Source organism: Dipodomys merriami, unplaced genomic scaffold (assembly GCF_024711535.1).
Source record: "Dipodomys merriami isolate MVZ:Mamm:240054 unplaced genomic scaffold, mDipMer1.0.p SCAF_2325, whole genome shotgun sequence".
NCBI lineage: Eukaryota > Metazoa > Chordata > Mammalia > Rodentia > Heteromyidae > Dipodomys > Dipodomys merriami.
Window position 1 is genome coordinate 1,278 of NW_027203744.1, and position 27,959 is coordinate 29,236.

General features: G+C 45.4%; 1 protein-coding gene and 2 long non-coding RNA genes across 10 annotated transcripts; 1 reads left to right on the forward strand and 2 right to left on the reverse strand.

Annotated features, from left to right (window-relative positions):
• Positions 1-27,893, forward strand: LOC138835241 (biliverdin reductase A-like). 8 transcript variants are annotated; one of them, XM_070033813.1, is made up of 9 exons: positions 1-52; positions 5,913-6,034; positions 8,354-8,473; positions 9,971-10,068; positions 13,486-13,593; positions 15,474-15,645; positions 18,666-21,968; positions 22,903-23,071; positions 27,637-27,893. In XM_070033813.1, exons 1-7 carry the CDS (start codon positions 41-43, stop codon positions 18,922-18,924), a joined length of 891 nt encoding a protein of 296 aa, XP_069889914.1. In that variant the 5' UTR covers positions 1-40; the 3' UTR covers positions 18,925-21,968; positions 22,903-23,071; positions 27,637-27,893. The 8 variants fall into 8 exon arrangements, with proteins under 8 accessions (XP_069889914.1, XP_069889915.1, XP_069889916.1 ...); XM_070033814.1 differs by having other exon boundaries at positions 18,666-21,578; positions 21,878-23,071; XM_070033815.1 differs by having other exon boundaries at positions 18,666-19,546; positions 21,878-23,071.
• Positions 8,055-12,808, reverse strand: LOC138835243 (uncharacterized). The gene is made up of 3 exons (XR_011374527.1): positions 12,668-12,808; positions 8,320-8,536; positions 8,055-8,214 (listed from the first exon to the last, which is right to left on the reverse strand). It is a non-coding gene; the product is annotated as an uncharacterized lncRNA (long non-coding RNA).
• On the reverse strand, positions 25,909-26,974 carry LOC138835244 (uncharacterized). The gene is made up of 2 exons (XR_011374529.1): positions 26,573-26,974; positions 25,909-26,119 (listed from the first exon to the last, which is right to left on the reverse strand). It is a non-coding gene; the product is annotated as an uncharacterized lncRNA (long non-coding RNA).
• Positions 27,894-27,959: the final 66 nt, after the last annotated feature.

Sequence of the window (27,959 nt, forward strand, 5' to 3'; positions counted from 1 at the left end):
ACTGCTTTTGTCCTCACAGGCCCTGAAGGAAAAGATCAAAATGGATGCGGAGGTGAGTCTTTTACCACCATCATAACATGCATGCTGTGTTTGCAGCGCCTCTTCTTCCTCCTTCTAAGGGTATTCCCTTCCCCCTGCAGAGCTCTCAGAAACACCAGCACAAATGTGAAAACATCTGGCCTGTCATCTGCTGATGTACACATGTTTCTGGGTGATAGAGTAGGAATTAGGCCCCTCTGGGTTCTTATCTGTGTCCATTCACCTTCAGTTTGATTCAGACTTTTCCACGACAGCTAATTCTGAAACAACAGTCAAGAGCTAGGGGTGGCCCAGGCAACAAGGACCAACCAGTCGTGGACTGGAACCTCCCCAACAGTGAGGCCACGTAAACCTTGCGTCTTTATGCCTTGGTTATCTCAGGTATTTGCTGTACTGATGGAATGCTGCCTCTGAACAACTATCACCACGTGCTTTTTGAGTGACTACTGATGCTTTGTGCATCAGGGTTTGGTCTGTGTCCTGCTCACTACCTTTAGCTCTTTCTTAGCCTCCTTCTCTCCCTTTTCTTAAGTCTGTGTTCCCCAGGTACTTCTTGTCCTACCCATGATCTTGTGCACTCATCTATTTCCACAGCTTTCATTTTAGGCTGTATGTTTCAGGAAGTCCTGAGTGGATCTGTTCAAGCAGGTCTTTCTCCATATAGCCAGGAGCCAGTTGCTTATCCTTGCTGAATGACTCCATAAGGACCCTGATCTCATGACAGTGCAACCTGGTCTCACTGTGTCACCAGACCAAAGTTGGCTTCTCAGGGAACTCACTCCAACTGGTAGTTAACAAATATTGGATGCCTGCTCTCTCCCTGAGTTCACCAGTCATCAAAATTTGTGTCATTCCACACTATGAGTCGCTGTAAATTCAACTTGGATATGGTAATAAACCATTACAGATATGGCACTTTTGTTCATGGATCACTGCTGACAGTTGTGGCCATGGATACATCTCAACATTGTTTGCTTCTGATGTTTCATCTGCCTCCTCTCTTTCCCACTTAATTCCTTGCTTAATCTCCATGCTCTCCCTCCTCTGGCCCTCCCCTCTCCTCCAGCACAGAGGACACCCTCCTCCAGACTGTTGGCTGCATTTCCCTGTTGTCCATGGAACTCCTCCCATGTGTGTTTATGTTTGTCCCCTTTTCCCCATCCCTATTCCCACCTTGACAAAGACAGTTGTCCTCATGTCTTACATATTTTCCTTTGAATAGCTGTATTTTTCATGAAAATGTTTTTGGTTTTGTGTCAATAACTTTTAATGTGACAAAATGAAACTAGTATCTTCTGTTGGTACAACCCATGCATATAATCCTATAACATCAGATTGTAGCTACAATTTCCCCAAGGTCCTCATACATGGCTACAACTGTGCTATTTACTGTGCTATTGACATCATTCAATTTTATTAATATCATTTTCCATTTTCCCATTCAGTTAAGCACTATACAATCCACCAAGTTGTGCTTGTATTTCCTCCTCTCCACAAGCTGCTGAGCAGGATGTTATTGACATCTGTGTTCTGTAGATGAAGAAAGTAAGTGTTACACAAATTTCTGTAAGGAACAACAGCAGGGTGCTAAGATACAGATGAATACATTTGGTCATGTCCAGATCCATCTAATTCTGTCCATCCAGTTCTCCTGCCATTTCTGCTGGGTGAAGGGTTTTCTCAGAGCCCTCCATCTGGAGGGGACATGGCCCTCTTGTCACTTCCATCATTGTTATTTCTTTACCTCCCCTTACCTTCTGTCCTCTCACTTAAAGCTGAGCTGCCTGCTTGCTTTGTTCCTCAGTGTGTCCCCATGGCCTCTAACCTGATGCCTCAGATACACGTGATCCTCATTGAATGTTGATTGACTGAAGGGCCGGACAACTCCCAGACTGTTGAGTAATCCAGTAATCCAGTCCAGGGTTGTAGTAGTCAGTGAAAATGTAGAGGAAGGAAATCACATGGTGGAAATTGTCAAGAAAACTTGCTGACTCACATGCTGGCTGCAGGGCAAAGGACAGAGGATCCTCAGCAATAATCAGCCCTTTGCTCTCAGAGAATGATTGCCTAAGGAATGACTCTGGATGACAAGCATTTCAGGCTGATAGAACTCCTGTGGCAATGAGTCTTTGCACAGAAATTGAGAAGATTGTTAGTTAGGTGGATGAAAGGCTGGAATTCAGCAGAGCATGAAGGCCTAAATGAGGACAAGACAGCCTGAAGAAATTCCCAGTTTATGTTGTGTCTTGGAACTGGATCTGGTGGAGGGAGTGGCTCACAGCTTAAGGTGTTACACTGCAGCCTTTCAGCACAGATGTGGTCATGGCAGCCTGAAGAATGGAGCTCCCCACTCTGGAGTCATGGGAGAGAGAGTGAAGCAAAGAGGCATAACCATTGAGTTTAGGGAGATGTGCTCACCTGTGGGGCAGGATGAGGAAGGAACAAAGTATATGTAAAGAAAACCTCAGCAGCTCGAGGTGAGACAAGATGAGGAAGGAGTGGCTTTAAAGAAGAGCCACTGGAGTGTCCAGTATTTATGAGGTCCGGGAACATGTGGCTGAGGATCTCTGGAATGTGGCAGTGGGGTTTGGATGCCCTGTGGACCACATTCCTTGCTGAAGCAGAGCAGTATGGAAATGAAAGATTGCATTGGGGTCAGTGGAGTGAGAGGAGACCAAAGTCAAACCCACATGCATGAGGAGTCAGGGTGATTTGGGAGTAAGTTTTGGTTAGGAGATGGTGAGAGACAGATAGTTCCAGAAATGGAGCAGCACATGTCTTCTAGCACATAGGAACTCCAGGGAGGAGAGTCACTAGAAGCACTGCCAGCTCTGGTGTTTTTACCTCTGAGCACCCTTCAGTTATCCACACCTATCTTAATTAGTTGTTTATGTATTTAAACATTTCTAAATGATAAAAGACTTCAAAATACTATGAGGATTAGCCCTCCTCTTTCTCCTACCTCTGTTTTTCAGTTACCCAGTATCTCATGCTCTTCCTGCATTTTGTTCTCCAGTGGTATTAGTTTCTTCTTGGTCAACCTTTCATAGAGATTATAATTATATACACATACGCTTCCCTTTATCCACTTACTTTGTGTGTGTGTGTGTGTGTGTGTGTGTGTGTGTGTGTGTGTGTGTGTGTGTGTGTGTGTGTGTGGTGTGTGTGTGTGTGTGTGTGTGTGTGGTGTTCCCAGTCCTGGGGCTTGAACTCAGTTCCTGAGTATTGTCACTGAACTTTTGGCCTCAAGGCTAGCACTATGCCACTTGAACCACAGCTCCACATCCACCGTTTTCTTTTGAGGGGTGGAGGAGGTCGGTAATTGAGGGTGAGAGTTTCACAGATTTTCCTGCCCATGCTGGCTTTGAACCAGTGATCCTCAGATCTCAGCCTTCTGAACAGTAAAGATGTGAGCTACCAGCTGTCTGGCTATGTATAAAGTGTAGCACAGAACTTACACTGTTATGTATCTTTTTGTTTCTCCCCCAACAATGTATATCTTGGAGAGCATTTACTTTCAATGCATAAAGAACCACTGTATTCTTTTGTGTAGTTGTATCATATTCAATTTTATAGATATAACATTGCTTACATAACCACTCTGCTACTAGCAGATTGTTTTTCTCTTTGGCTTCTTATAAACAAGAGTGATATAGATGAAATTTCTTTCCCAGGATAGCTCTGTAGGATTTACTCTCAGAGTATGATTTGCTGGTGCCAAAAGGTAGTTGTAATTTACAGATTGCAGTTTATGCAATTTAATGGTTATTTCTAACTTGCTCTCCCATTGCCCATTTTTCTCTCTATTCATCAGATTTCTGTTACTATGACAAATTTCTGAGGATATCAACTTTACAGAGGAAGAGTTTTAATTTGGCTCATTGTTTCAGAGCTTCCCATCCCAGGTCACTTGTCCTTCTTGTTTGGGGTTTGTGGTGTCCCAGCACATCACAGCAGGGGCCCATGACAGAGGAGATCTCTTTACCTCATGGCAGCCAGGAAGCAAAGACAGGAAGTTGCTGCTGCCCCAATATCTCTTCCATGGCCACCTCCAGTGTCTTCATTTCAGAGTGCCACTTTAAAGTTCTACAGTGACTCCCCTTTTTTTCCCCCAAACATTTCATCTCATAAAGATGCTTTTCTCTAAGTTGGTAGAACATCTGCTCTGAATCCTAACTTTCTTTGAACTCTACTTTTAGGTTTGGAGTGCCAAACACAAGTGTTTGTAGACCAAGGGGAGGGGAGGAAGTTTACTCTGGGACTATGATTTACTCTTATGATTGGTCTTTGAATCACATTGTGACCCATTAGGTATGTTCCTTTTCTACTGTCTCAAAACCATACCTATTTCTTTATTTCTTTAATACTACATTTTCAAGTCTGCTCCAAACATTATCAAACTAGGTTATTCACATTTCTATTACTGAAACAAATGCCTGAGATAATCAGTTCCTACAGAAAAAGGTGTATTTTGGCTCAAATATGGAGATTCCAGTCAATGGTCAGTTGGCCCTGTTGCCTTTAGGTCTGTGGCAAGGCAGCCCAACACAACAGGATACATGTCTCACAAGAAAGCCCTTCACTCCTGGGCAGCAGGGAGAGGCCAGGGTCCTGCAGTTCTGAAGGCAGATCCCCAATGACCATAAGGCCTCCCACTAGCTCCTGCCTCATAAAGGTTCCCCTGCCTTCCACTATTGCTAACCTGTTGATGCAGAACACCTAAGCTTAACTTGGAGAGACACTTAAGATACAAATTATAGCACCAAGATAAACCATATCCTACATCATAAAACACATATCAGAACTGGGTATTGGTGGCTCACGCTAGCTACTCAGGAGCCTGAGAACTGAGGATCTTCATTTGAAGTCCACCTGGACACAGAAATCTGAGTGACTCTTCAATTTATCAGCTCAAATGGTAGAGAACCAGCCTTAAGTGAAAAAGCCAAGGGAGGGAGAGCATGAAGCCCTATGTTCCAGCTCCAGTACTGGCACACATGCAAAAATAACGTCTCTGCACGTTTAAAAAGATTTAAAACATTGAAAGAATGTTTTCTGACCACATGGAACAAAATAAGAAGTCAGTAATAGGAAAATGCCCAGAATATCTCAAATCTGAACTAAGGCTAGAGCAGTGGACAAAGGAAGAGGGCCAAGTCAGGGGTCACAGATGGTGAGATCACAAAGGTGACATTCCTATTTCTGTGCTCAGAAGCATTCAAGCACAACTGGGTTGAAGGCTTATGTGGAAGTCATGCATAGAAATTTAAAGGACATCGAGTTGTTTCATAATTCTAAAATGTTCACTTGCTATTCCCTGTGGTCTATTTCCAGGCAGCCTCCAGCAGTGCACTTAGGTGATATTTAAGGTGTTACAATTGAATGGCCATAATGGTGGCTAAAATGTGGAAAGCTATGCTAAGGACTTAAACCACATGGATCCTGCTTTCCATGTGCTCTTATCTGTCAGCATCATATACAGCAGCTGTGACCACTTTGAATAACTCTAAGCTCATCCTATCCTCATGTCCCTGGTAGACTCAGGACAGAGGCCACAGCTCAGGCTGGGTAGCAGGATTTACAGCAGAACACTCCATCATTGGAGAGGTGGCAGTAGGCAGGGAAAGCCAATTGGAGGTAGGCATCTGGAAGATTTTCACACAAAGACATAGGCACAGCCCCTTCAGAATGTGTTGGACAGAGCTGACTCACCTCTGAGCCCAGGAGAGTCTTAGTCCAGCCAGGATACAGAGGCTTCCAGTGTTGTAGAATTACAGCTCTTCCTGTTTATCAGGACTCTGACTATCCTTTGTTTCTTGTTGTCCTCTGCTAAATTGCTGTTTACAATCCTAACTTGGTCCCTTATGTTTCAGCCCGTGAGAAAGTTTGGTGTGGTGGTTGTTGGTGTTGGCAGAGCTGGCTCCGTGAGGATAAGGGACTTAAAGAATCCAGAAGGTTCCTCGGCTTACCTGAACCTGATTGGCTTCGTGTCCAGGTGGCATGGACTAGCTTGGTACACATAATTTGCAGGAAGCATAGTGCAAAATAACACAATAAAACACGGACATCTTCTGACCCAGGGGAGAAAACCACACACAGTTCTTTCCCACAAGGTCTCAGGTTTGGTCAGGTCTTGAAAGTGAAAAGGAGAGGGTCTTGAGCTGGGGTGTACAGCAAATGGGAACCCCAAGAACAGAACAGGGAAGATTAGCCCCAGGTACATCTGCTACAGAAGGGACACAGCAAATACAGGTGTGTTTGGTCTGAAAAAGGCTGGGAGGCATGTGGGAGTTCATTGTTCCATCAGTTTTCAGAGACAGCATCCTCATGGTAACCCTAGGATTCACATACTTTCTGTCATTCTGAGTTCTATACTCAGTCAACACCACTAGTCAGAGAAGGAAACTGAGCCACAGGAAGGTTAATTAGTTTTTTAGAGATCAAAAAGCTAGAGAACTTAAGAATATAAGACTGATTCCAAAGCTCGTCTTTTAAATATTGTGTATTTTCTTCCCACTGATACTTTTAACCTACTTTTCTCTTCTTCTTCTTTTTTTTTTTTTTGTTAGTCGCAGGGCTTGAACACTGGGCCTGGGCACTGTCCATCAGCTCTTCAGCTCAAGGCTAGCGCTCTACCACTTAAGCCACAGTGCCACTTCTGGTTTTCTGGTGGTTTATTGGAGATAAGAGTCTCACGGACTTTCCTGCCTGGGCTGGCTTTGAACCGTGATCCTCAGATCTCAGTCTCCTGAGTAGCTAGGATTACAGGCGTGAGCCACTGGCACCTGGCTAAACCCACTTTTCTTTAAAGATTGTTTCCTACAGCTCATAGGAAACCAAGCCTATCACTCTGATTCTTCATTTCCCTAACCTTACTCATGCACAAACACACATTACTCACCAAACATCATACCAAGCTGATTTTGTGCAGTATTTTTTGCTGGCATTAATTGTCAGCTAGCTGGTGACACTGACTATTGTAGTTATTCACCCTGAAGACTCTTCATATTATAATTCTTCAGACCATCTGGTTCCTATGTAAGCATTGAATGTGAGCTTTTAGGCCCCAGAGAGATCTAGAAGTGTTAGAATTGCTCTTTGCCAAGCTTCTTCCTGTAAGACTTCAAGAGCTTCACACACAAGAAGACCCCGGGTATGCCTGTCTGAAGCTCTGACAGGATGAGACTCGAGCTCAAGGGCAAAGTGGAATTTCTCTTCTCCCAGCAACCCTGTAGAAAGATGGGTGTTTCATGCCAATGTCTTGTCCCCACACAACTTACACCCTGCTGTTACCACATGGTTCCTCATTACCTACTGGCTAGTTTCTGCTGTCCCTCCAGGAATCCTGTTCTGAAACCCTAGGCTACCATTCTTTGTCTTCTCTGAGTCTTGAACCCCTGCTTCTCAACACAGTCCTCATGTCGTCAGCTTTCAAGTGTTGGGAAATGTGTTCCTATGTGCAGCTTCTTCCCTGTATGTCACTAGAAGGTGATGCTTCTGTTTAATGTTCTTGATATCTTCGACATATAGTGGACACACACTAATCCTAGTCACATCCTGTAGTGAGTTGATGGCCCATGGAAGGAAACATAGCATATTATCTTTGGGGAGCCGACTTTCCCAAATGCCCTCCTCCTGCTGTGGCTGCGATTGGCTGGAGCCTGTGCTGGCTGCCCATGTCCCTTCATTGTCCCTTGAGGCTCTCTGTCATTCAGCCTCAGCACCAGGGCATGGCACACAGTGCTATGGCTTTTGTTCTCCCGTCACTGGAGCCCTTCTATGTCCTGTGGGAGTCACATGCCTTGGGGTTCTGCCTTGGCCCTGTTCCCCTAAAGCTGTGTCACTCACAGACTCTATGGTGAAGGAGGCAGAGACACTTGTCCTCTGCTTGACAGTCACCAGGCCTTGAGGTAAGCAAAGGAGCTTGATCTGAGTAGGCATTGGCACACTCAGAGTATTCCTGGCTCTAGATTGTGTGTAACCATGTTTGACTAAGTGCCTGGAACTGGAAACAACCACAAAGAGCCCTTCTTGTGTCATTAAAGGATATTATTCTTTTTATTTTAGAGAAATAGTAACTCAGAGACTCCCTTGGCTGCTTCTTACCGACACTGGTAGTGTTGGCACCCGAGTCCAGATCCCATGACTTTACCTGAAGTCACAATGGAAAATGCCCTGAATAAGGGAGAGAGAACATTAAGTCCTTCCTTTCCAAAAGCTGGTCTCTTGAGTATTGTTGGGAAGAAGGGAGAAGGGTGGCACTCATTTATTGGTACTTGCTTTTGAGTGGCATTTCTGCACTGTTCTAAAATAGACGGAAACTTGGAAGCATTGCAGAAGTGCAGCAGATTCCTTTGGAAGATGCTCTTTCCAGCCAAGAGGTTGAGGTGGCCTTCATCTGCAGCGAGAGCTCCAGCCATGAGCACTACATCAGGTGGGTTCTTCGTTGTAGGCAGTCTGCCTTGTGAATGGAACAAGCCCCGAGCAAGCTAACACCCTGCAAGGGAGTTTTCATGGTTAAAGGAAGGCTTATGTTGTTTTGGAATTTTTAGAAACTGCTGTCAGGCCTGTACTAGGGGGGATGTACATTGTGATGGTGTGTGCTCTTGTGGCTTTCTCCTGGGTCCTGGGCCAACTCGCTGAATGTGGGATGCCAGCCACTATCGCTGCCTGGTTGGTTCTCAGAGCCTGCTCTAGGATCCTTGGGGATTCATTGGGACCACAACAAGGCTGCTTTTTGAGAAGCTCATGTGGCCTGTGGAAAAGGGAGCATGGAGGATGGGATCTGGAGCCTGTGGAGAGAAGCCTAACAGAGGCATCTCTCATTTTAGAGAGCTTATGTTGTATGTTTGTTTGATCCCCTAAAGCTCCTGAAAAATGGAAGGGAGGGAAGATTACACAGACATTTTCAAAAACTCTTTTGGCTCTTTAGTTGTTCCTCTATGTTGCAATGTTTATCTATATGTCTATAAGGAAATAGGGGTATGGTTGAAATCAGGAAATGTTCCTGCTGCAGAGCAGAAGCACAGTGGTGCATCTCCCCTGGGTGAGTGCACAGCCTCTAACTGTAAGCATTTGGTGGGCCTGGTACAGAGGGAGGAGTACCAGGGAAGACCTGGGCCCAGGTGACTGGACACATCACTGCATCCCTGAAGTTTCTGTTCTGGGTTCTCACAGGAAGTCTAGAGACCACTAACATGCTGTTCCTGAAAGACCTTTTAACTCTAAGTGGATACATTTCCTTTGAGTCCCCTTCAACTTCTCTGGCACAAGGGTAAATTTTCTTGAAAAGGTGATCTGCTTATCCTGGTATTTATAAGTGCCTGCACCCTGGTGTCAAGACAATCACATTCTACTCGTGAGGACAGCATTTTGGGTCTGTCAAAGTATGGTGAACAGAGACATTACAAGTCCATCTCTCTCGCGCTCTCTGTTCTCCCTAGCCTACCTCCAGCATACCAAAATTTGCAAGTGGCAAAAGCTCACAAAATGCCCAAGAGCATGTTAGGCAAAAGTGAACCTGGAAAATGCCTTCTCCTGCTTCAGGACCCACTTCAAATGTACTAGGATAAACCTGGTCAGACTGTTTCAGAAACAGCTCACTGCCCAGGGGCTCTGATGTCTTTCTAATACTGTGGAAGAAATAGTTTATTTGAGAATATATGTTTTTCCCAGAGTGACTGTAAAATAGTCTATAACTGAATGACACTGATTGAACATTTGCTTTAAAACTGGAGAGGTATTTTCTCAGAGTCGTCAAAAACTCTATGAGCTCAGTCTTCCACCACGTCTCCCAGGACTCTCTCCCACCTGGTTGGTAATATATTCACACACAGACTCATGTGCTTACGACACCCTCTTCCCCATCTTGAGGAGCCCGTGAGTGATGCTCATTTGAAGGTTCTCTTGCTGTGTTTCTTGTTTTTCCAAGGCAGTTTCTAAGTGCTGGCAAGCATGTCCTTGTGGAATATCCCATGGCGCTGTCATTGGCAGCTGCTCAGGAACTGTGGGACCTGGCTGAGGAGAAAGGTGACGTATGCTCTCTGTCTGCACACAGACCCGCTTATTAAGGCTTTCTGCCCTGAAGAGCTGTGTGACTGCATCTCTATACTATACTTTCAAGCTCGAACCATTTCAGGCATGTTGCTCTTCCTACATAGTGGAGGGACCTGGAGTACACAGGGATTCGTGGAAATGTGTAAACTTTTTTCTTCCAATTTTACTTTAGTGTTTTAGAAGTGATATATAATGGGGATACATTCATATACATCCAGTACATATGCTTTTGCATAATGTCATCTGTTCCCTCCTCCTCTTCCATTACCACCCCCTCCCATCTCCACCCACAAGTTGCATAGTTCACTTTTTTCATCAATGTGCAGCACTCCACTGTTGTATTTTTTCACCCTTTTTCCTCCAATTTTCTGCCCTCCCCTCCCACAGATGTGAATGTGAATACACCTTACATAAGGTAAAGAATACAGAGTCAACAAAAGAAAAAAAATTAAGAAAAAAGTCCTTTGTTTCCATATATTTGGAGTTTGTTTCAGTATGTATATCATATACATATGAAGAGGTATTTGGGTATTGCACCTTTGTGATTTTCTCCTAAGACTATCCTCTTCTGGTCCCACTCTATATGAGCATCTAAAATTCTTTGTATTTTGTAGTCCAGTACCTTTCAGATCTAATTTCCACATATCAGGGAGAACATGCACCATTTGTCTCTGATCTTGGCTTATCTAACTTAATATGATTTGTTCTAGTTCCATCTATTTTCTTGCACATGACATTATTTTATTCTTTCTAATGACTGTGTAAAATTCCATTGTAGCTAGGTACCATATTTCTTGGATCCACTCTTCTATTATGGGGCATCTAGGTTGTTTCCCTATTTTTGCTGTTTTGAATAGTGTGGCAATGAACATGATTGTACAGGTGTCCTTATCATATCCTGGCTCATGATGCTTAGAGTAGATGCCTAGGAGTGGTATGGCTGAGTCATAGGGAAGGTCTATGTTTAGTTTTTTAAGGAACCTCCAGACTGCTTTCAAAGTAGTTGCTCTAGTTTACATTTCCACCAGCAGTGCAATAGGGTTCCCTTTCCCCCACATCCCCACCAGCATTTTTGTTGTTAGAATTCAAACTGTTGGCCAATCTAACTGGGGAAAGATAATGTCTCAATATTGTTTTGATTTGCAGGAAATGTGTAAACTATGACCGGGACTTAAAAGATTCCTTTTCTCAGGCTGGGAAGGTGGCTCAGTGGTAGAGCGCTTGCCTTGCATGCCTGAGGCCCTGGGTTCAATTCCTCAGTACTACATAAGCAGAAAAAAAAAGCTGGAAGTGGTGCTGTGGCTCAAGTGGTAGAGTGCTAGCCTTGAGCTAAAGAGCTGAGGGACAGCGCCCAGGCCTAGAGTTCAGGCCCCACGATCGGACCCCCCCCCCCAAAAAAAAGAAAAAAGATTCCTTTTCTCCATTGAAAAAATTGAATTACTTTCCACCTGAGCTAGTCTCAGGACCTTTTTCTGGTTATATTGCCAATAGAAAAGTGTCCCGATTAGAGTACTTGATTGTCCTTTATGTGCATTTTGTGTGGTTTCTGTTTCACCAAGGTAACAACTACTTAGAAATGTTCACTGTATGTCAAGAATATGAAAAAAAAAATTTTGTCTGTCAGTCATGGGGCTTGAAGTCTGGGCCTAGGCATTGCCTCGCTCTTCAGCTCAAGGCTAGCATTCAACCACTTGAGCCACAGCACCACTTCTGGTTTTCTGGTGGTTTATTGGAGCTAAGAGTCTCATGGACTTTCCTGCCTGGGCTGGCTTTGAACCTTGACCATCAGACCTCAGTCTTCTGAGTAGCTAGGATTACAGGTGTGAGCCACCAGCACCCAGCTGAAAACACTTTTATGCACTGTGCTTAATTCTCAGAGAAACTCTTAAAATAGGTGTTTTACTTGCTCCTGCTGTAACAGAACTCCTGAATATGGGTAACTTGTGCTCAGTAGTGAAGGCTGGCATTCGAGGATTAACCAGCTGTTTTTATTTAACATGTAGAGAGGGCCTCCTTCTGTCCCATGTACCATGGCAATGTGGAAAGGCTAGCTGACACATTCATAAAGAAAAGGGTGGAACTCCCCCACAGTAGCCACTTCAATCCTGTGAGGGCTAAAGAAAAGCATTAGTCCATTCTTGGGTGGAAGGGCCCAGATACTTCCCACTGGGCTGCTCTGCCATGTTCAGGACCAGGCAGAAAGAGAGAATAAATCATATCTAAAAATTACATAGCAGTATCTATTTTCTCTAGCTTATATGTAGAAAGCCACAGTTCAGAGAAGTTACATGATTTGTGGCAGATCACATCACACACCAACCATTATAACCATTAACGTCCAACAGACTTTAACATCCACATTTGCTCCCCTAAGCCTGTTGCCCTCCAGCGGGTTTTATATTTATTTAATTCTGCATGAGCCCTTCTATGGAGGCAGCTAGAAAAGAGCAGAATGCCTTGGGATTGAGGTGTTGAGTCAAGTTTAAACCACCAATCCTTTCTCTTTACTATTTTACTAGAGTTTGTCAGCAATTATAACAAAAAAATCACAAATAAAGCACCTTGCACTTACCATCAGTGTAGGACTGACAGTGCTTTGTTGAAATTCTTTCTCTGGCAATAAGCTCGGTCTTGGAAGTACTTCCTTCACCTCTGTATTCCCAGAGCTGTACCCTGCCCTACATCAGAGTAGCCTTCAGTAGTTGTTTGTGGAGGGAACACATGACTGAGTGAATACTGGAAGAAGGGGTGGAGCTCAGTAGTTGTCCCTTTGCAAGTTGTTTGCCCTGGCACCAATGCCTGTGGAGAAAGCACAAGATGCCAAACTAGGAAAGAGGCTCAAATTCTTACGCTCTCTCTTCCTGTGGGCACAAGCGTCAAGGAAGTCTGACTGCTCTTCACTAGCACGCATCTCTTTAATTGACATATTGGGGGAGTAGCTGAATCTGGCATGCTAGAACTCCCAGAGCTGGGCATCTGGCACATGGGAGGGAGTGATGGGGACATCCTAGACACCTGCCCAGGGCAGTATTTGTTTCTATGCTGCTTCTGACACTTGCACTCAGTGCCTGAATGCTATCCCTGAGCCTTTGTGCTGAAGGCTACTGCTGTACCAGTTTGGTCCACAGCTCCATAAACCCAGTTTTTGTGGAAAACTGGAGAAAAGAGTCGCACAAACTTTCCTGCCAGGGATGACTTAGAAGTTTGATCCTCAGATTTCAGTCTACAGAGTAGCTAGGATTACAGATGTGAGCCACTGGCACCTGGCAAAGGGCAATATGTGTAAGGGACATGTGTCCTGTCCTGTCTGAGGCAGACAAAGCCTCTCAAGATGTGCAACTGTACACAGTGCTCCTAACTGCCTTGTGTATTCCGTTTTTGTCATGACAGGAAAAGTCTTGCATGAAGAGCACATAGAACTCTTGATGGAGGAATTTGCATTTCTGAAAAGAGAAGTCCTGGGGAAAGAACTGCTCAAAGGGTCCCTTCTCTTCACAGGTCAGTTTTAGTCTGCAGACACATTGAACCCCCAGCTCCTTTCCTTGCCTGTGAAGTTACAGGAACATTGGCTGGGTGCACAGCATTTCATGTATTGTACATTGGATCATTCATTGTATGGTAGTCATTCTTTGAGCATGAACAGTAGGAAAGGACACTGATAGAGATACCTGCTCTCGTGGTTGGATGGATGCTCATGTGGATATCAGGAACACCTGAGTGGCTTTTGTTAGAGAAAGCAGATCTTTAGGATCCTTGACCTCAATGAGTGGTAAGATCCTTCATCTCCTTAGGAGTTTCAAAACAATGCATTCTCATTGTCCTGATGCTTGAAAATGATGTAGGAGACTTGTGACAAGAAGGATAACAATTGAAGTGTCAGAAACTCACATAATGGTCATGTAAAGTTGGAAATTTCTATCCTCAGTACAGGTAAAGCAATAGAACTCACAGGCATTGAGCTCACACACCAGTCATGTGACAGAACCAGGTTGGAAGTTCACTATGTGGCAGGAGCTGGTAGGAGCTGTTCTGTAACATGTTCAGGGGAGATGAACTACAGGAGATGGTGGGCAGCCTGGAGGGAGCTGATTTTGCTTCTAAGTCTGATGCTTTGTCTAGGTCCCAGTGCTTCCACGAATTTTTATGTGTGTTTATTTAGCACTTTTCTGTGTGTCTGTGCTGGGGCAGGACCTCAGGGTCTCGGGGCTCTCCCTTAGCTTCCCTCAAGGCTAGCACTCCAGCACATGTGCCACAGCTCCACTTCTGGCTTTCTCGTGGTTAACTAAAGATAAGAGTGTTTCAGACTTTCCTGACCCAGCTGGCTTCAAACCATGATTCTTAGATCTCATTCCTCCAAATAGCTACAATTATAGACATGCACTGCCAGCTTCCAACTTCTTTTTGTCTTTTCATAGAACATGCTCATTGTCTTAAGTGTTAATATCACAGTCATAATGCAATGGTATGAAGCTTCTCTTTCAGATTTGGGCTAAGGACAGAGGTAAACATTCAGATCATGATCAAGCAGAAATTCTAATAGCTATACTCTTCTGAGTATACTTTTATGAAGACTTAAGGAAACATTTAGCACTCCATCAGCTTGATACTCTTGAACTAGCTGGAAGGTATGGCTGTTTGCTCCAGCCTTTTAAAATATCATGATGTGTGCCATTTCACATGGAGCTGATGACAATCTGGGTTTCAGGGGCTAACAGATCATGGTTCTTCTCCTTTTGCCAGATGTTTTTTGGTGGTGATAGGAATTGAGTCAGGACTTCATTCCTGCTACCATGAACCATACCTCAGCACTTCTTGCTTTTTTGCATTTCGCTGTATTTTGTTTGTTTTTCAGATAAGGTCTTGTACATTTATCTGGTGCCAGCCTCAGCAATCTTCCTGCCCCTGTATCCCTTCCAAGTATCTGGAACCCAAGAGCCTTATTTTTTTTTAGATAGAATCACACTAACTTTTCCCAGGTCAGCCTGGGCAAAAGTCTCCATGTCCCTTATCTGGTGTTACAGGTTTGCACCACTATGCCTGACTGTAGGTGACTTTAAATCATTTATTGAAGAGAACGGATATGTGTATATGTGCATATGTGGTGACATATGCACATGTAAATATGCCAAGCATACTAAAAGCCTAAAACTCTTTATCATTCTCTTTGGCTGAATTGAGTGCTGTTGGCAGTAGCATGTCTCATTTTACTATTAAAACTGAATAACTCCTAAAAGGGAGTTGCTTTTGTGAGTCAACATTTAGCTACCTGGTAAGGCAAGGTCCCTCTGTCCATGCACTCTCCCATGGACTCTGTGCCCTGCCTTTTGTCAGGCATTCTCTTCTTTCTAGTCCTCAACAACATTTGTGATTCCCCACAGCTGGCCCACTGGAAGAAGGGCAGTTTGGCTTTCCTGCATTTAGTGGCATCTCTCGCCTGACGTGGCTGGTATCCCTCTTTGGTGAGCTTTCTCTGGTGTCTGCCACTTTGGAAGAGCAAAAGGAGAAGCAGTATATGAAAATGACTGTGCATCTGGAGACCAAGGACAAATGGTAAGTTGTGAAAAACCTGATGAAAAGGAGACTTTGGGATGTATCAGTTGTTCACAAGGATGACAACAGAGAAACCCCAAGTGGCACAAACAGGTGTTCACTGCAGTAGAACTGTCAGCTTCCAAAGACTAGAAATTAGTCCCAATTTTGCTGCCTTCATTGTCCAGTAAGTGAATAGTTGCTTACAGAATTGAAGCATGTTGCCAAAGTCATGTGAGTCCCTAATAGAAGCTTTACTGTATACTTATTTATTTGTGTACTCATTTTACAGATGGGCTTCTCTCTGCTTTTCCCAGGAGGGTCCTGATCCGTTTGGCTCAAGTGATCCTCCTGCCTCAGGCTCCCCAATAACTGGGACTCCAGGCCTGCACCCCTGTTCCCAGCTCCCTTCATGTAGCTTTACTGATGAGGAAATGGAGGTGTGAGGAACATCTTGACATTCTGCAACCCCTCAAATCTGAAGACATGATAAACATTCTGAGATAGACCAGACTGTTTATATTACCTAAAGTTTGTTTATATCCAATGTCTCTTAGCTATCCTAGCTAAGAGAATGCAGTCCTGGCTTCTGATGGTGCCTTGGAGGAGCATGTTGGCATGTTTCCAGTTATTTTCTCTCTCCCTCCAGCTTATCCCATTCTGCTAGAATGAGATATTTTAGCTCAAACATGGCATGTGGGGGCTGGGAAGGTGGCTCAGTGGTAGAGCGCTTGCCTTGCATGCACGAGGCCTTGGGTTTGATTCCTCAGCACCATATAAACAGAAAAAGCTGGAAGTGGTGCTGGGGCTCAAGTGGTAGAGTGCTCGCCTTGAGCTGAAGAGCTGAAGGACAGTGCCCAGGGCCAGAGTTCAGGCACCATGACTGGCAAAAAAAAAAACAAAAACAAAAATCAAAAAAACATGGCATGTGTCAGGAGCTTATCATCACACATTAAGAGTTACTGATAACTGTTGTCTTAGGACAGAATTCCTTAAGTTACCTTCAGACAGTGTAGTTGAGTGAATGAGAACACAGGGTGATCATGAAAGTTGCCCATCAAATGCCTAGAAAAGCCGGGTTTGTCCCTTCAATCCCTGCTGTACAAATGCAGTATTAGGCAATGCTTCATGAGTAGCATGGCCTGGCCTTTTACAAGCATTTTCTCACTCTGTCTTTATACTGACTGAGTGAGACTTAGACTCAGAAGTGAAGAAACTTCCGAAGGATGCTGTTAGACTTTCCTTGTCTGTAACAAATAACTGAGAAAAGTTGTTTCAATAAGGAAAGGCATGCTTTGGCTCCCTTCTGGCCTCTTCAGTCCAGGCTTGGTTGTGATAGGCTTGTGCTGAGTCAGACATCATGGCATCAAGAGTGAGCAGTAGCATCCCTCATACAGCCAAAGAAGACTGCACAGTATAGGAAGGGGCAGGACAGACACACCCCCAGAGACCTACTTGCACTAGGCCCCCACTCCTAAGCTTACAACGCCTCACCAACTAGGTCCACAGCCACTAGTTGATATAGGGCTCTGCAGTCCTCATTCAGGTTGCCTTTCTGTAGCCCCCATGCTGTGTGCATTCTCCCCAGCCATGCCAGAAGCACACAGAAACAACTATGAACCCCACATGATACTGTCTGCAATTCCTCACAGCCCTCAGTTAGCAGCTGGGAATGTGTCACCTACCCCAGATCTCAAGGGAGTCAGAGTTTCAAACTCTAGTTCCTCCTAATTTACTGGCTGTTTTTTAAATTGTGTAAAAGTATGCATTCAGATTTTGTTCAAGCCAAACTTATGCTGATATCCAGGATCTTAAGTAGTGACAAAAACACTTGTATTTAGGTCCTCAGGGTGCTGTGGGAGGAGGATTGCAGCCCTGTGCCATGCCTGGTTCTTCAGTACTTGCTCAAAAATTGCCACCTCCACAGTGCATACAGACAGGTGTGGAAGTGGCTGGACAGCTTCCTGCAAAGAGGAGAAAGAAATGTCAGTGCTCTGTTGAGTGAATATTTGCATCTGTAAATATTCATGAGTGATGTCAAAGAGGAGCCCCTTCAGTGAGCCCAGGCCTGGCTCCATTGGACTGGGTGGCATCAGTTGCTGTACACACTCAGAACATGAATGGACCAGGCCCTTCCTTTAGGTCAGAATTTACCTAGGAAAACATTCTCACTTTTATACAGGCACATATCACAGCTCTTCCCTGCTATCTGGAGGGAAATAACCCAGAAAAAGGGAGTCACACTTTGAAGAAGTGATGTTCATCTTACTTTGATTTTCAGGAGCTCTGATGTGGACTCCAGTGGGTATCTGAATGGAAACAGGAGTCTCCTTTTGACCCAATAGTTTGTGTTTTCTGGCATGACTGGGTTGAGTCTTGAGAATGTGATGAGAAGAATACTAAGAATTTTCCTCATGAAATGTTTACACTGAACTAGAAGCTTGACAGAAGTGCAGTTGGTATTTGGATTGCCTGTTTTCCAAGTCTAAACCCTCTGGAAGGATCAGAAAAACTCCAGATAAAAAGTCCTGACTAGCCAGGTACTGGTGGCTTGCTTCTGTAATTCTTGGTATTCAGGAGGCTGAGCTCTGAGGACACTATATTAAAAAAGAAGCACCGGCAGGCAGTCCATGAGACTATTATATCTAAATGAATACCAAAAAAGACATTCACAGTTGCAGCTCAAATGGTAGAACACTAGCCTAACCTTTAGCACATAGGGTCAGGGACCTGAGTTCAAGCCCCAGAACCATCACAAATGAAAAGGCATGAATGAGAAACTTGCTTCCACAAAAGTTATTGAGTAGATTCTGCTATCCTGGGCCAAATAAATCAAGAGCAGATGGCAGTAAAGATGGAAACACAGTCCCCAATGGCTTGTGGAGTGGTGGACATCTGGAGCCAATGAGCCAATGTGTTGAGCCACAGCTGCAAGAAAGTTGGGTGCACAGTGAGGCCATGTCTACAGAAGATGGGCAAGCTTCCCCACCTGCTCCCTACCATGTGCTGTTTAAAATGAGGATTCTCTTGTCTTTTTGCAGTCCGCTATCTTGGATTGAGGAGAAAGGGCCTGGCTTCCAAAGAAACAGATATTTAAGCTTCCATTTCAAATCTGGATCTCTGGAAAATATACCAAATGTAGGTGTTAACAAGAACATTTTCCTAAAAGATCAAGATCTGTTTGTGCAGAAGCTCTTGGGCCAGGTCTCTGAGAAGGAACTGGCTGCAGAAAGGAAGCGTGTCCTACACTGCCTGGCTCTGGCAGACGCCGTCCAGAGGTGCTGCCGTGCTGAGAAGTAGGAGAGGAAGCGGTGGGCACCACCAGCACCGGATCACAGTGGGATGTTCTCAGCTGTTTGCCTCCATTCTTACCATTAAACATGTTGGAGAAAGAGGATATGTGTGCCATTACAAGCTGTAGGAATGAGATTTGGGGATGAACCCTGGGGTGGAGACAAGGAAAGTACTTACTATGGTGGAGCTGAATTGATTGTGCCATACTCCTCCTTCCATTTTTTATTCCACACCACCCTGGGAGGTGAATGGTTGTTATATTACCTTTGGGAAATTAAAAAGGATTAAGTCTATAATGTTATAACATGATAAGAAAAGGTACATCAAATCATTTGTCAAAGGCCTGGATTCTACCTGCAGCCCTCACACAGTGGTCACTTCATCAGGACCGGCAGGAGGAGGCAGGCATTGTGTCATCAAGATAGAGTGCAGGATCAGCACCATGGTTGGCAGGACCAGTAGCATGGTCCTAGTGATGGCAGTGGACACCATGTTGCCTCAGTGCTTCTGTTGGGTGGCTTTGGAGCAGGAAGCCCTGGACTCCATTTCCCATAAAAAAGCCCCCCCATGGCTCCAAGTTGGGTTGAATGCATACACCTCCGTGGCCCTACATGCGTGAACAATGCCAGTGAGTATAATTCGCCATCATCAGAGCTTTGGGCAATGACTGTGACATCTTGAGCAAGGGAGATGGTGCATATGGGAAAAGATAGCATACAGGGAAGGGAGAACCCAGAATCTAGAGGCAGAAGGATGCCAAGGGTCTCCCTCCCCTGCCCAAATTGCCCACGGTGGAAACACTCGTCCACTTCCCTGTTACTTGAAAAGTGAAGGCCTCCCATCTCCACATTTCTCCACATCACCAAATCCAAGTCCAGGCTCCAGCACTCTCCACCTACTCTCCCCCTGCTCCATGGCACCAGAATGATCTCAGCCCTAGGATCTTAGTTGCGCTCATTCCCCTTCATTAGTATGATCGCCGTGTGTACTTTCCACTTCTGCCTCAGTGAACGTGGTGCAGAAATCACTGGCTCTCCATGCCCTCGCCCCTCATTCCATCAGCCCACTGAATGATCCCAGAGAATGGCCTCAAATCCTCTTGGACCCCAAACTGCCACATGTTCCCACTCTCCAGAAGAGTGGAGAGCTGAGGATACAGGACACTGAACAAACAGCCCATTCTTTTCAGCTTCCCACCTTTCACCCATCCTCTCATTAGCACACAAACATTGTGGCAGGCAGAGCTGAATTCAGCATCTCATTCTAATGCATGCATGTGAGGACCCATGTGGATGCACATTGATGCGTGCTACTGTGTCTGTGTGGATGAATGTATGTGAGGTCATGCGTATACCTCTCTCAATTGGTGTGTTGAACAAACCTCGTCTGTGTCTACACTTGTGAAATTCTCACCCCATGTGAAGCTCAGATCTTGCATTTCCTTTTTGTTTCTTTTGTTCATTGTTGGCTTGCATGGATTTGAGACAGAATCTCTTGCCTAGGTCAGACTAGCCTTGAACTTGGTATCCTCCTCCCAGAAGCTCCCACTGCAGGAATAAGTGGCCTAGACAAGGACAACTGGTTGGCAGTTTATTCTGTCTAGACACAATGTGCAGGGGCTGAATGTCTACAAGAGTGCAGTGAAAATGATGGACACCAGCTGTAGGGTTCCCAAGCCTTGGATGGGCACAGAGTCCTTTCAGTGTATGACATCCTCAAGCAGGTGCTGGGTGGAAGCCCTAGGAGTGAGTGGGTGACTGGAGGAGGCAGGCAAGCACAGGCACTTGTACATGGGGAGACAATTAAACTGGAAGGAGGGATCGGATGTGAGCCCAGTGTGTCCTCATAACCACAACATTAACTGGATAGAGGACAGAGGTTGGAGTGTGTCTAGATTTTCTCCTGACCTGCCACGGGGCCCAGCCAGCACTCAGGGGCCATTTGCAGAGGTCTGGTCTGAGGCTGAGGCTCAGAAAAGGGGACCTCCATTGGTGCTGTCATCTCCAGAGATGATGTCAAAAGGGCCAGGTTACCAGCACCCACATTGCTGTGCAGCTGAGCCAGCTCAGTTGTATGGAAAGCTGAGGGGCAGCAGGATGTTTTCCTGCTGTTGCCTGCTATTCCGCAGAACAACTCCACAGAGAGAGTTTGATTATAGTTCGAAGGCACTGGGTAATCCCCTGTCCAGGTCACCTGAGCAGAACTCAACCATGCATCCCACAGGTGAATCAAGGAGGAGGGAGGGTGAGTCCCCTCACCTACTACCTTCTGGCAGCCTCAGATCCCATATGTGGGTACATTCATGAGTGTGTGTGTGTGTGTGTGTGTGTGTGTGTGTGTGTGTGTGTGTGTGTGTGTGTGCATGCATGCGAGCCCAGCCCAGGCTATTTTCATGGTATGGCCCCAATCCTTTTCCCAGTGTGCTGCTGTTTCCATGTTTGAACTGTGTCTCATTTCTTTACCCCAGTTTGGGTGGGTTTTAGCTCCAACTGATTCTGATCCCTGCAAGGCAGGATACCTGCAGGGAGGCAAAGTGGAGAAGCTAGTAGACCACTTAGTGCCTGCCCTGCTCTTCGGAGATGCCTTGTTTATCCCAGTATTTCTGGGGACATACCACACTTTCATGACTGCCCATCCGTATTGAACCTGCTGTTCAATAGGTAAGCGCCACCTCTGATCCTTGGGACAGGCCCACTGGCTAGGCCTTGGCATGTGCTGCACCAGTGCGGATCTGCTTGGATCCTGGCTACTGGCATGCTAGGACTAACATCCTCACTGCCTGAGGCTGGAGCGGTGCGATGGGCCCTGAACAGGCCTGACCACATTATGACCTTACACCCCGGGGAGCGCAGGGCTGTGGGCGGACTGGGAGAAGCCCCTTCTCTCATGAAGGCCCCCTTCTCTACATCGAGGCCTCCTATGAATAAGACCTCAAGAAAAGCATTTTCCAAATTGACAGTGGTGGTTGATGTCCCATATGGATGTCCTGACCTACATGAACCTCACTAGGAAGCGCAAGGGAAACCCTGACAGACCCTGTGCTAATTCAGGTATGTGGGAGGAAGGTACTGGGCTCATCACCTTGTGTGGGGATACATTTCTAGACACTTAGAACCACTCAGTGAAAAGAACAGGGAAATCGTTGTTATCCTGAGTTCCATCCTGTGGCCAGAGAGACCACTGGGACTGTAGACTTCACATGTAGACACAGTGCATTTGACAGTCTCATGGTGACCCCTAGATACAGCCGTTTCCTTGATTATGAGGAGAAGGCAGGCATGCAGGAGCACCTGCAGCAGTGAGTGTGCCTGGGGGAGGAGGGAAGGCATGTGTCTTCATGGTGGGTGCAGTGGAGAGCTGGCTTTGGAGAGGCCTGGGCAAAGGGAAATAGCAGCCACTACTAAAGGAATGCTCAAGTCCAGGTAGAAATGTGTCCACGCAGGGAGTTAGTTTGGCTTGTTCTGTACTTGAGAGTATGGGAGAAGCCTCTGGCACTGTGACCAGCCAGTCCCACGTGCCTGCCCTGGGAAACCTCAGGATCACACAGAGCAGCGAGGCCTACACTGTGCCATCATGGACAATCCTCTAGGATTCCGTGAGTGCACAAGGGCCAGGGTGTGCTGTTTTAGTTGAGAGTCAGGCAAAGACCAGTCACACATGGCTCTAGGACATTGAGGCCACTAGAGGCTGCATGAGTGAGGACATTCTAGGTTCTGGGGACAAGGCACCCCAGGGCTGACAGTTTGAGGAGCATGCCCAGGGACACCAGGAGCTCCGTGTGGGTGGGGGGGTTTTACCTGTGATGTAGGTGGAGTAGCATCCCTTGTGTAGACAAGGTCTTTAGTGCAGCCAGGTGACCAGGCCTGCCATGGGCTATGGACTGGAGCAGGCCCAGGAGCCCAGCTCCCACACCTGTGCTTGAGGGGGTCCTGAGAGGAGGAGAGGCCCAACCTCTAACTCTGCTGCTTCTCCCACTACATCTAGAGCTTTCTTTCATATTGGGCTCATGGATGAGAGAGTACCCAGAGGATTTCACTGAAGCACTGGACATATCTGCCTGTAACACATGGTAACATATCTAAACTGCAATGTGCCTGGCTCTGTGGAGGAGCAGCGGGCCCACACATGCATCCCAAGCAGCCAGAGCTGGAGGGTGAGTAGCATGGGCTGGCAAAGGACAGAACAGGTGGGGGATTCCAAGCTTTCTCCACCTGAAGGCAGCTCCCAGCCTACCATGGTGCCCTCATCAGGACAGTCCAGGAGCCTGGATGGCTTGGCATGAAACCTGTCCTTGCTAGGCTTCCTGGGGTGGAGTCCAGGAACTGGGGCTTCTCAGGCAGGCAGGGGTCTCATGGCCTTAGGAATGACTGAGGGCAGGGCAGTGCTGTAGGAGATCATTGCTTGCAGCTGTTTGACCAGCTGCAAGGCTTGATGAGAAAACCAGTGTACAAGAGTCACCTGAACCACTGGATCCAACACTCCGCATAGAAGCAGGGCTACCATGACAGAGCTGGAAGTAGCTACATGGCCAGCCTGGGCAAAGCAAATCCCTGAGAACCCCATCTCCATGGAGGGAAGTGGGATGCAGTGATGCATGCTTATGATCCCAGTCATGATGGTAGATCATACTTCTACCCTAAAAGTGAGTATGGGTAGGAAGCAAGACCCCATAGTGAAAATAGCTAGTGACTCTGAAGTTCAACCCAGAGGGAGAGGGAGAAGGAGAGGGACAGGGAGAGGGAGAGGGGGAGAGGGGGAGAGAGATTGCACCAGGCACATGGCTAGTCCAATGCCAGAGGCAGGATTAGGATAATAAATTCTAACTCCAGAGTCCACTTTCCTATTCTTTGTGAAATGAGAACTAAGGACAAGAGACAGTATAAAAATGAGAATTTTAACAATGCCTAAAGACATATATGGTCATTCTCATTTTGCTAATGATTTGGTAGCAATAATATCTGTGTTAAATAACCTTTAGCAGTAATTTAGATAATCTTGCTGATAGCCGAGAACAAATCACTTACATGTGAGTTTTTTTATGCAAGTGGGAGGGGTACTGAAAAACTATATTCAACAACCTTCACTAAATCTGGAATATTTAAGACTAAATGTTCTAATTACATTCTCTGATGCTACACTCAAAATATTAAAAAAGGAAGTATCTAAGTGAAACTCATCTATTCCTGCATACTGGATTTATGAAAATTTGCATACCAGAATAGCTTTTAGGAATAGCTTAAAACAACACAAAGCTAAAAAAGTACCAGTGGGTTCCTTAAACATTTTCCCAACCTTTGAGCAATCCATTGCATCAGCCTTGAAGGCAAATTCTAATAAGAAAAGCTGAAATCCATCTTTTGCTTAAGAGATCAATCAATGTGCACTCAACAGAGAAAGGAAGTTGGGAGATGAGGCCTGCCCAGAACAGTTGCCTCCTCAAGACAAATGCCATTCAAATGTGTACCTGTAGCTGTTCTATTCTGAGAGCAAAGGGAGACAACTCAGTCATGCAGAATGTTTAAGGTAGGCAGACAGGCAAGCCACCATCCACGCATATAATCTTTTTTTTTTTTTTTTTTTTTGTAAATGCTTTTGGGTTTTTATGAATCACATAGCATTGCACAAGAAGTACCTCAAGCTGGGGCTGGGAAGATGGATCAGTGGAAGAGTGCTTGCCTTGCATGCCTGAGGCCCTGGGTTCGATTCCTCAGCACCACATTAAGCAAAAAGAAAAAAGCCGGAGGTGGCGGTGTGGCTCAAGTGGTAGAGCACTAGCCTTGAGCTGAAGAGCTGAGGGACAGCTACCAGGCCCAGAGTTCAGGCCCCACGACTGGACCCCCCCCAAAAGAAGTACCTCAAGCTCTGGATGAATTTGTGGTTTTCATGGGGGAGATGGTTGCATTGGCTTATTTGCCAAGTGCCACTGGAATGACAGACACTTAAATAGGAAGTGAGAAGACTGAAAGGAAAGATGATATGTCCAGAAAGGCTCATGGCCAAAGTGTTATAAACAATGTTTTCAATTTTCAAGGAAAATATGTGCCCATTATTTCAGTTACAAAGGAAAGAAGTAAAACGAACACAATTCATATACAGAGCTTTGATGTTCTTGAGTATATATTTTTTTATTTGGCAAGTGATATCCAGACAGACTTCTGTTCAGAGCTGTTTAACCTTTCATTATATGGGTGCACTGAGAATGATTATACCTGTGTGGGAGACCAATGTAGCCAAAGTATGGAATCATGCTGAAAAACCAAAGAGTTAAAGCCGTAAGGGACAGGCTGGCCTAGGACTGGAAAGGAATGAGTGTTAGCCAGTGCTTGGAAACATTTGTAGATAGGGGGTGTCTTTTAAAGTTTTAGAAATTAATAAAATAACTGACAGGAAATATTGGCCTAAAATGTGCAATGGGAATTTAGAAATTGCTACAGTATTTCAAGAAGACAATTTTGTGATATGTACCAACATATCCAACACATCCACTTTTTGATTCAACAATATCATTCCAGAGGGCTTTCTTCTTGTTGTTGTTGCTGTTTTTGCCAGGGGGCTTGAACTCAGGGCTTGGGCACTGTCTCTGAACTTTTTTTTTTTTTTTTTTTTTTGTCGGTCGTGGGGCTTGAACTCTGGGCCTGGGCGCTGTCCCTCAGCTCTTCAGCTCAAGGCGAGCGCTCTACCACTTAAGCTACAGTGCCACTTCCGGTTTTCTAGTGGTTTATTGGAGATAGGAGTCTCACGGTCTCTCCTGCGCTTGCTGGCTTTGAACCGCGATCCTCAGATCTCAGCCTCCTGAGTAGCTAGGATTACAGGCATGAGCCACCAGCGCCTGGCTCTCTGAACTTTTTTGCTCAAGCTAGCACCCTACCACTTGAGTCACAGTGCCATTTCCAGCCTTTTCTGTTTATGTGGTATGGAGGAATCGAACTCATGGCTTCCTGCAGGCTAGGCAAACACTCTACCACTAAGCCACCTTCCCTGCCCCAAAGGTTTTCTTTCTTTTGTTGTTCTTGTTTTTGTTGGTGTGGGGCTTGAGCTCTGCACCTGGGTGCTCTCCCTGAGCTCTTCTGCTCCAGGCTATCACTGTACCATTTGAGCCACAGCACCCCTTCCAGTTTTCTGGTAGTTAATTGGAGATAGGATTCTCACAGACTGTTCTGCCCAGGCTGGCTTTGAACCATGATCCTCAAATCTCAGCCTCCTGAGTAGCAAGGATTACAAGTGTGAGCCACCGGTACCCAGCACTGAAGGTTTTTTAAAATAACATTTTAATGTTTTGGTACTGGATATTGAACCTGGGGCCTCTCATGCTATACAAGTTCTCTATCACTGAGCTAAAGCCCAAACCAATTTAGGATATTTTTTGAAAAAATAGGGAATATGAAACAAAATAATAGAAAAATGTTTAAGCTGTATATGCAAAGATGTTCATTGGATCATTACTGATAATAAAGAAGAACATTTTAACTAATTGATGATATAAAATTCTGTGGAGTAGTTAATTCAGATTTAAAGTCATTTATTAACTCTGAGATAGCTTTCATATATGTCACTGAAAGCAGAGGCCAAGGAGCAGTATAATCAGAGATCTTTCGCCTTTACATACATCTATACCTAACATTTCTGTCAGCTTTATGTGGCTGTGACAACGTACCTGAGATGAGTGAGTTAAAGTGAGAACAGGTTTATTTTGGCTCATGGGTGCAGAGGCTTCTGTCCATGGTGCTTGGCTTTTACTGTTTCAGGGATTGTAGAATTGTGTGTGGAGTAGAGGAACAGAGCTGTTTACCTTTTGGCAGCTGAGAACAAGAGAGGATTGAGAGAGAGACAGAAACAGAGAGAGACAGAAACAGAGACAGAGAAACAGACAGAGGGCAGACAGAGAGACAGAGATAGAGAGAGGCACACACATAGACGGCTTGGGGTCCCTCAGGGCTTGCCCCCAATTACCTAACTTCCTTCCATGAGGCCACACCTCTCAGAAGCTCTCAATAGCAGCACAGACTCATAACCAAGCCTTCAGAACACCCCATCCCATCCCACTGATTCTTACAAAACTGTCACCACAGTGGTGGTTTATTTTACTCAAAAAGTAAGGTGGCTGGGCACCCATGGATCATACCTATAATCCTAGGTACTCAAGAGCCCAAGATCTGAGGATTGTGGTTGGAAGCCAGCCTGGGCAGCACAGTCAGTGAGACTCTTATCTCCAATAGTCCACCCAAAAATCCCTCTGAGGAAGTGGCGCTGTGGCTCAAGCCCTAGAGCACTTGCCTTGCGCTGAAGAGTGCAGGGACAGCATCAAGGCCCAGAGTTCAAGCCCCATGACCAACAAAAACAAAAACAACCCCCCCCCCAAAAAAACCCAAAAAACCCTCTGAAAGTGGAGCTGTGACTCAAGTGGTAGAATGCTAGTCTTGAGCACAAAACCTGAGGGACAGTGCCCAGCCCCTACACACACAAATAAGGTGGTCAGCCTTATTCAAAGGAAGTTTCGGTAAATAAATACATGCAATTCCCTTGTTCATTCCTATAGAATGTACTAAAATCCAGCAGAGGACAGATCTTGTTGAAGCACAGTCCCCGCTCCTAAATGACACTAAGTATGTACCTAGTAATATCAAAGTAGTTCACGTTCAGCAATCTGTACGTCTGCAATCACTTATATCACTTGCCAATTCTGCTTCACTCCTATGACAGCAAAGATTCTTTCCCCAGGTCCAGTTTAGTCATGTGACAGTCTTTGGCTGGAAGACCTCTGCAGTCTCCTGGAGACTGGGTGGATTTCTGTATGACGCTATTGCAACATGAGGGTCACTGGCTTGGAGCTGAGAAATCTGACTTCACTTCCATTCTGTCACTTGATAACGCCATCGTTGGGTTCTGTTTCATTTATAAAATGGGTATAATGAAACATCTTTCCTTGGGTTGCTGTGGAACTGAACTTCAATAAAAGAAACCCTTTCTTTACTTCATTTTTGTGTCTTCAGATGTAAAATTTTGGACAAGGAATGTTAGTGTCTACAGTGGTTCATTATTGT

What these genes read in the sequence shown, in the direction of transcription:
- LOC138835241 (XM_070033812.1), top strand. An exon ending in CTGATTGGCTTCGTGTCCAG is followed by an intron (nt 6,035 to 8,353) that starts GTGGCATGGACT and finishes GTTCTAAAATAG; the next exon opens with ACGGAAACTTGGAAGCATTG. An exon ending in AGCCATGAGCACTACATCAG is followed by an intron (nt 8,474 to 9,970) that starts GTGGGTTCTTCG and finishes TGTTTTTCCAAG; the next exon opens with GCAGTTTCTAAGTGCTGGCA.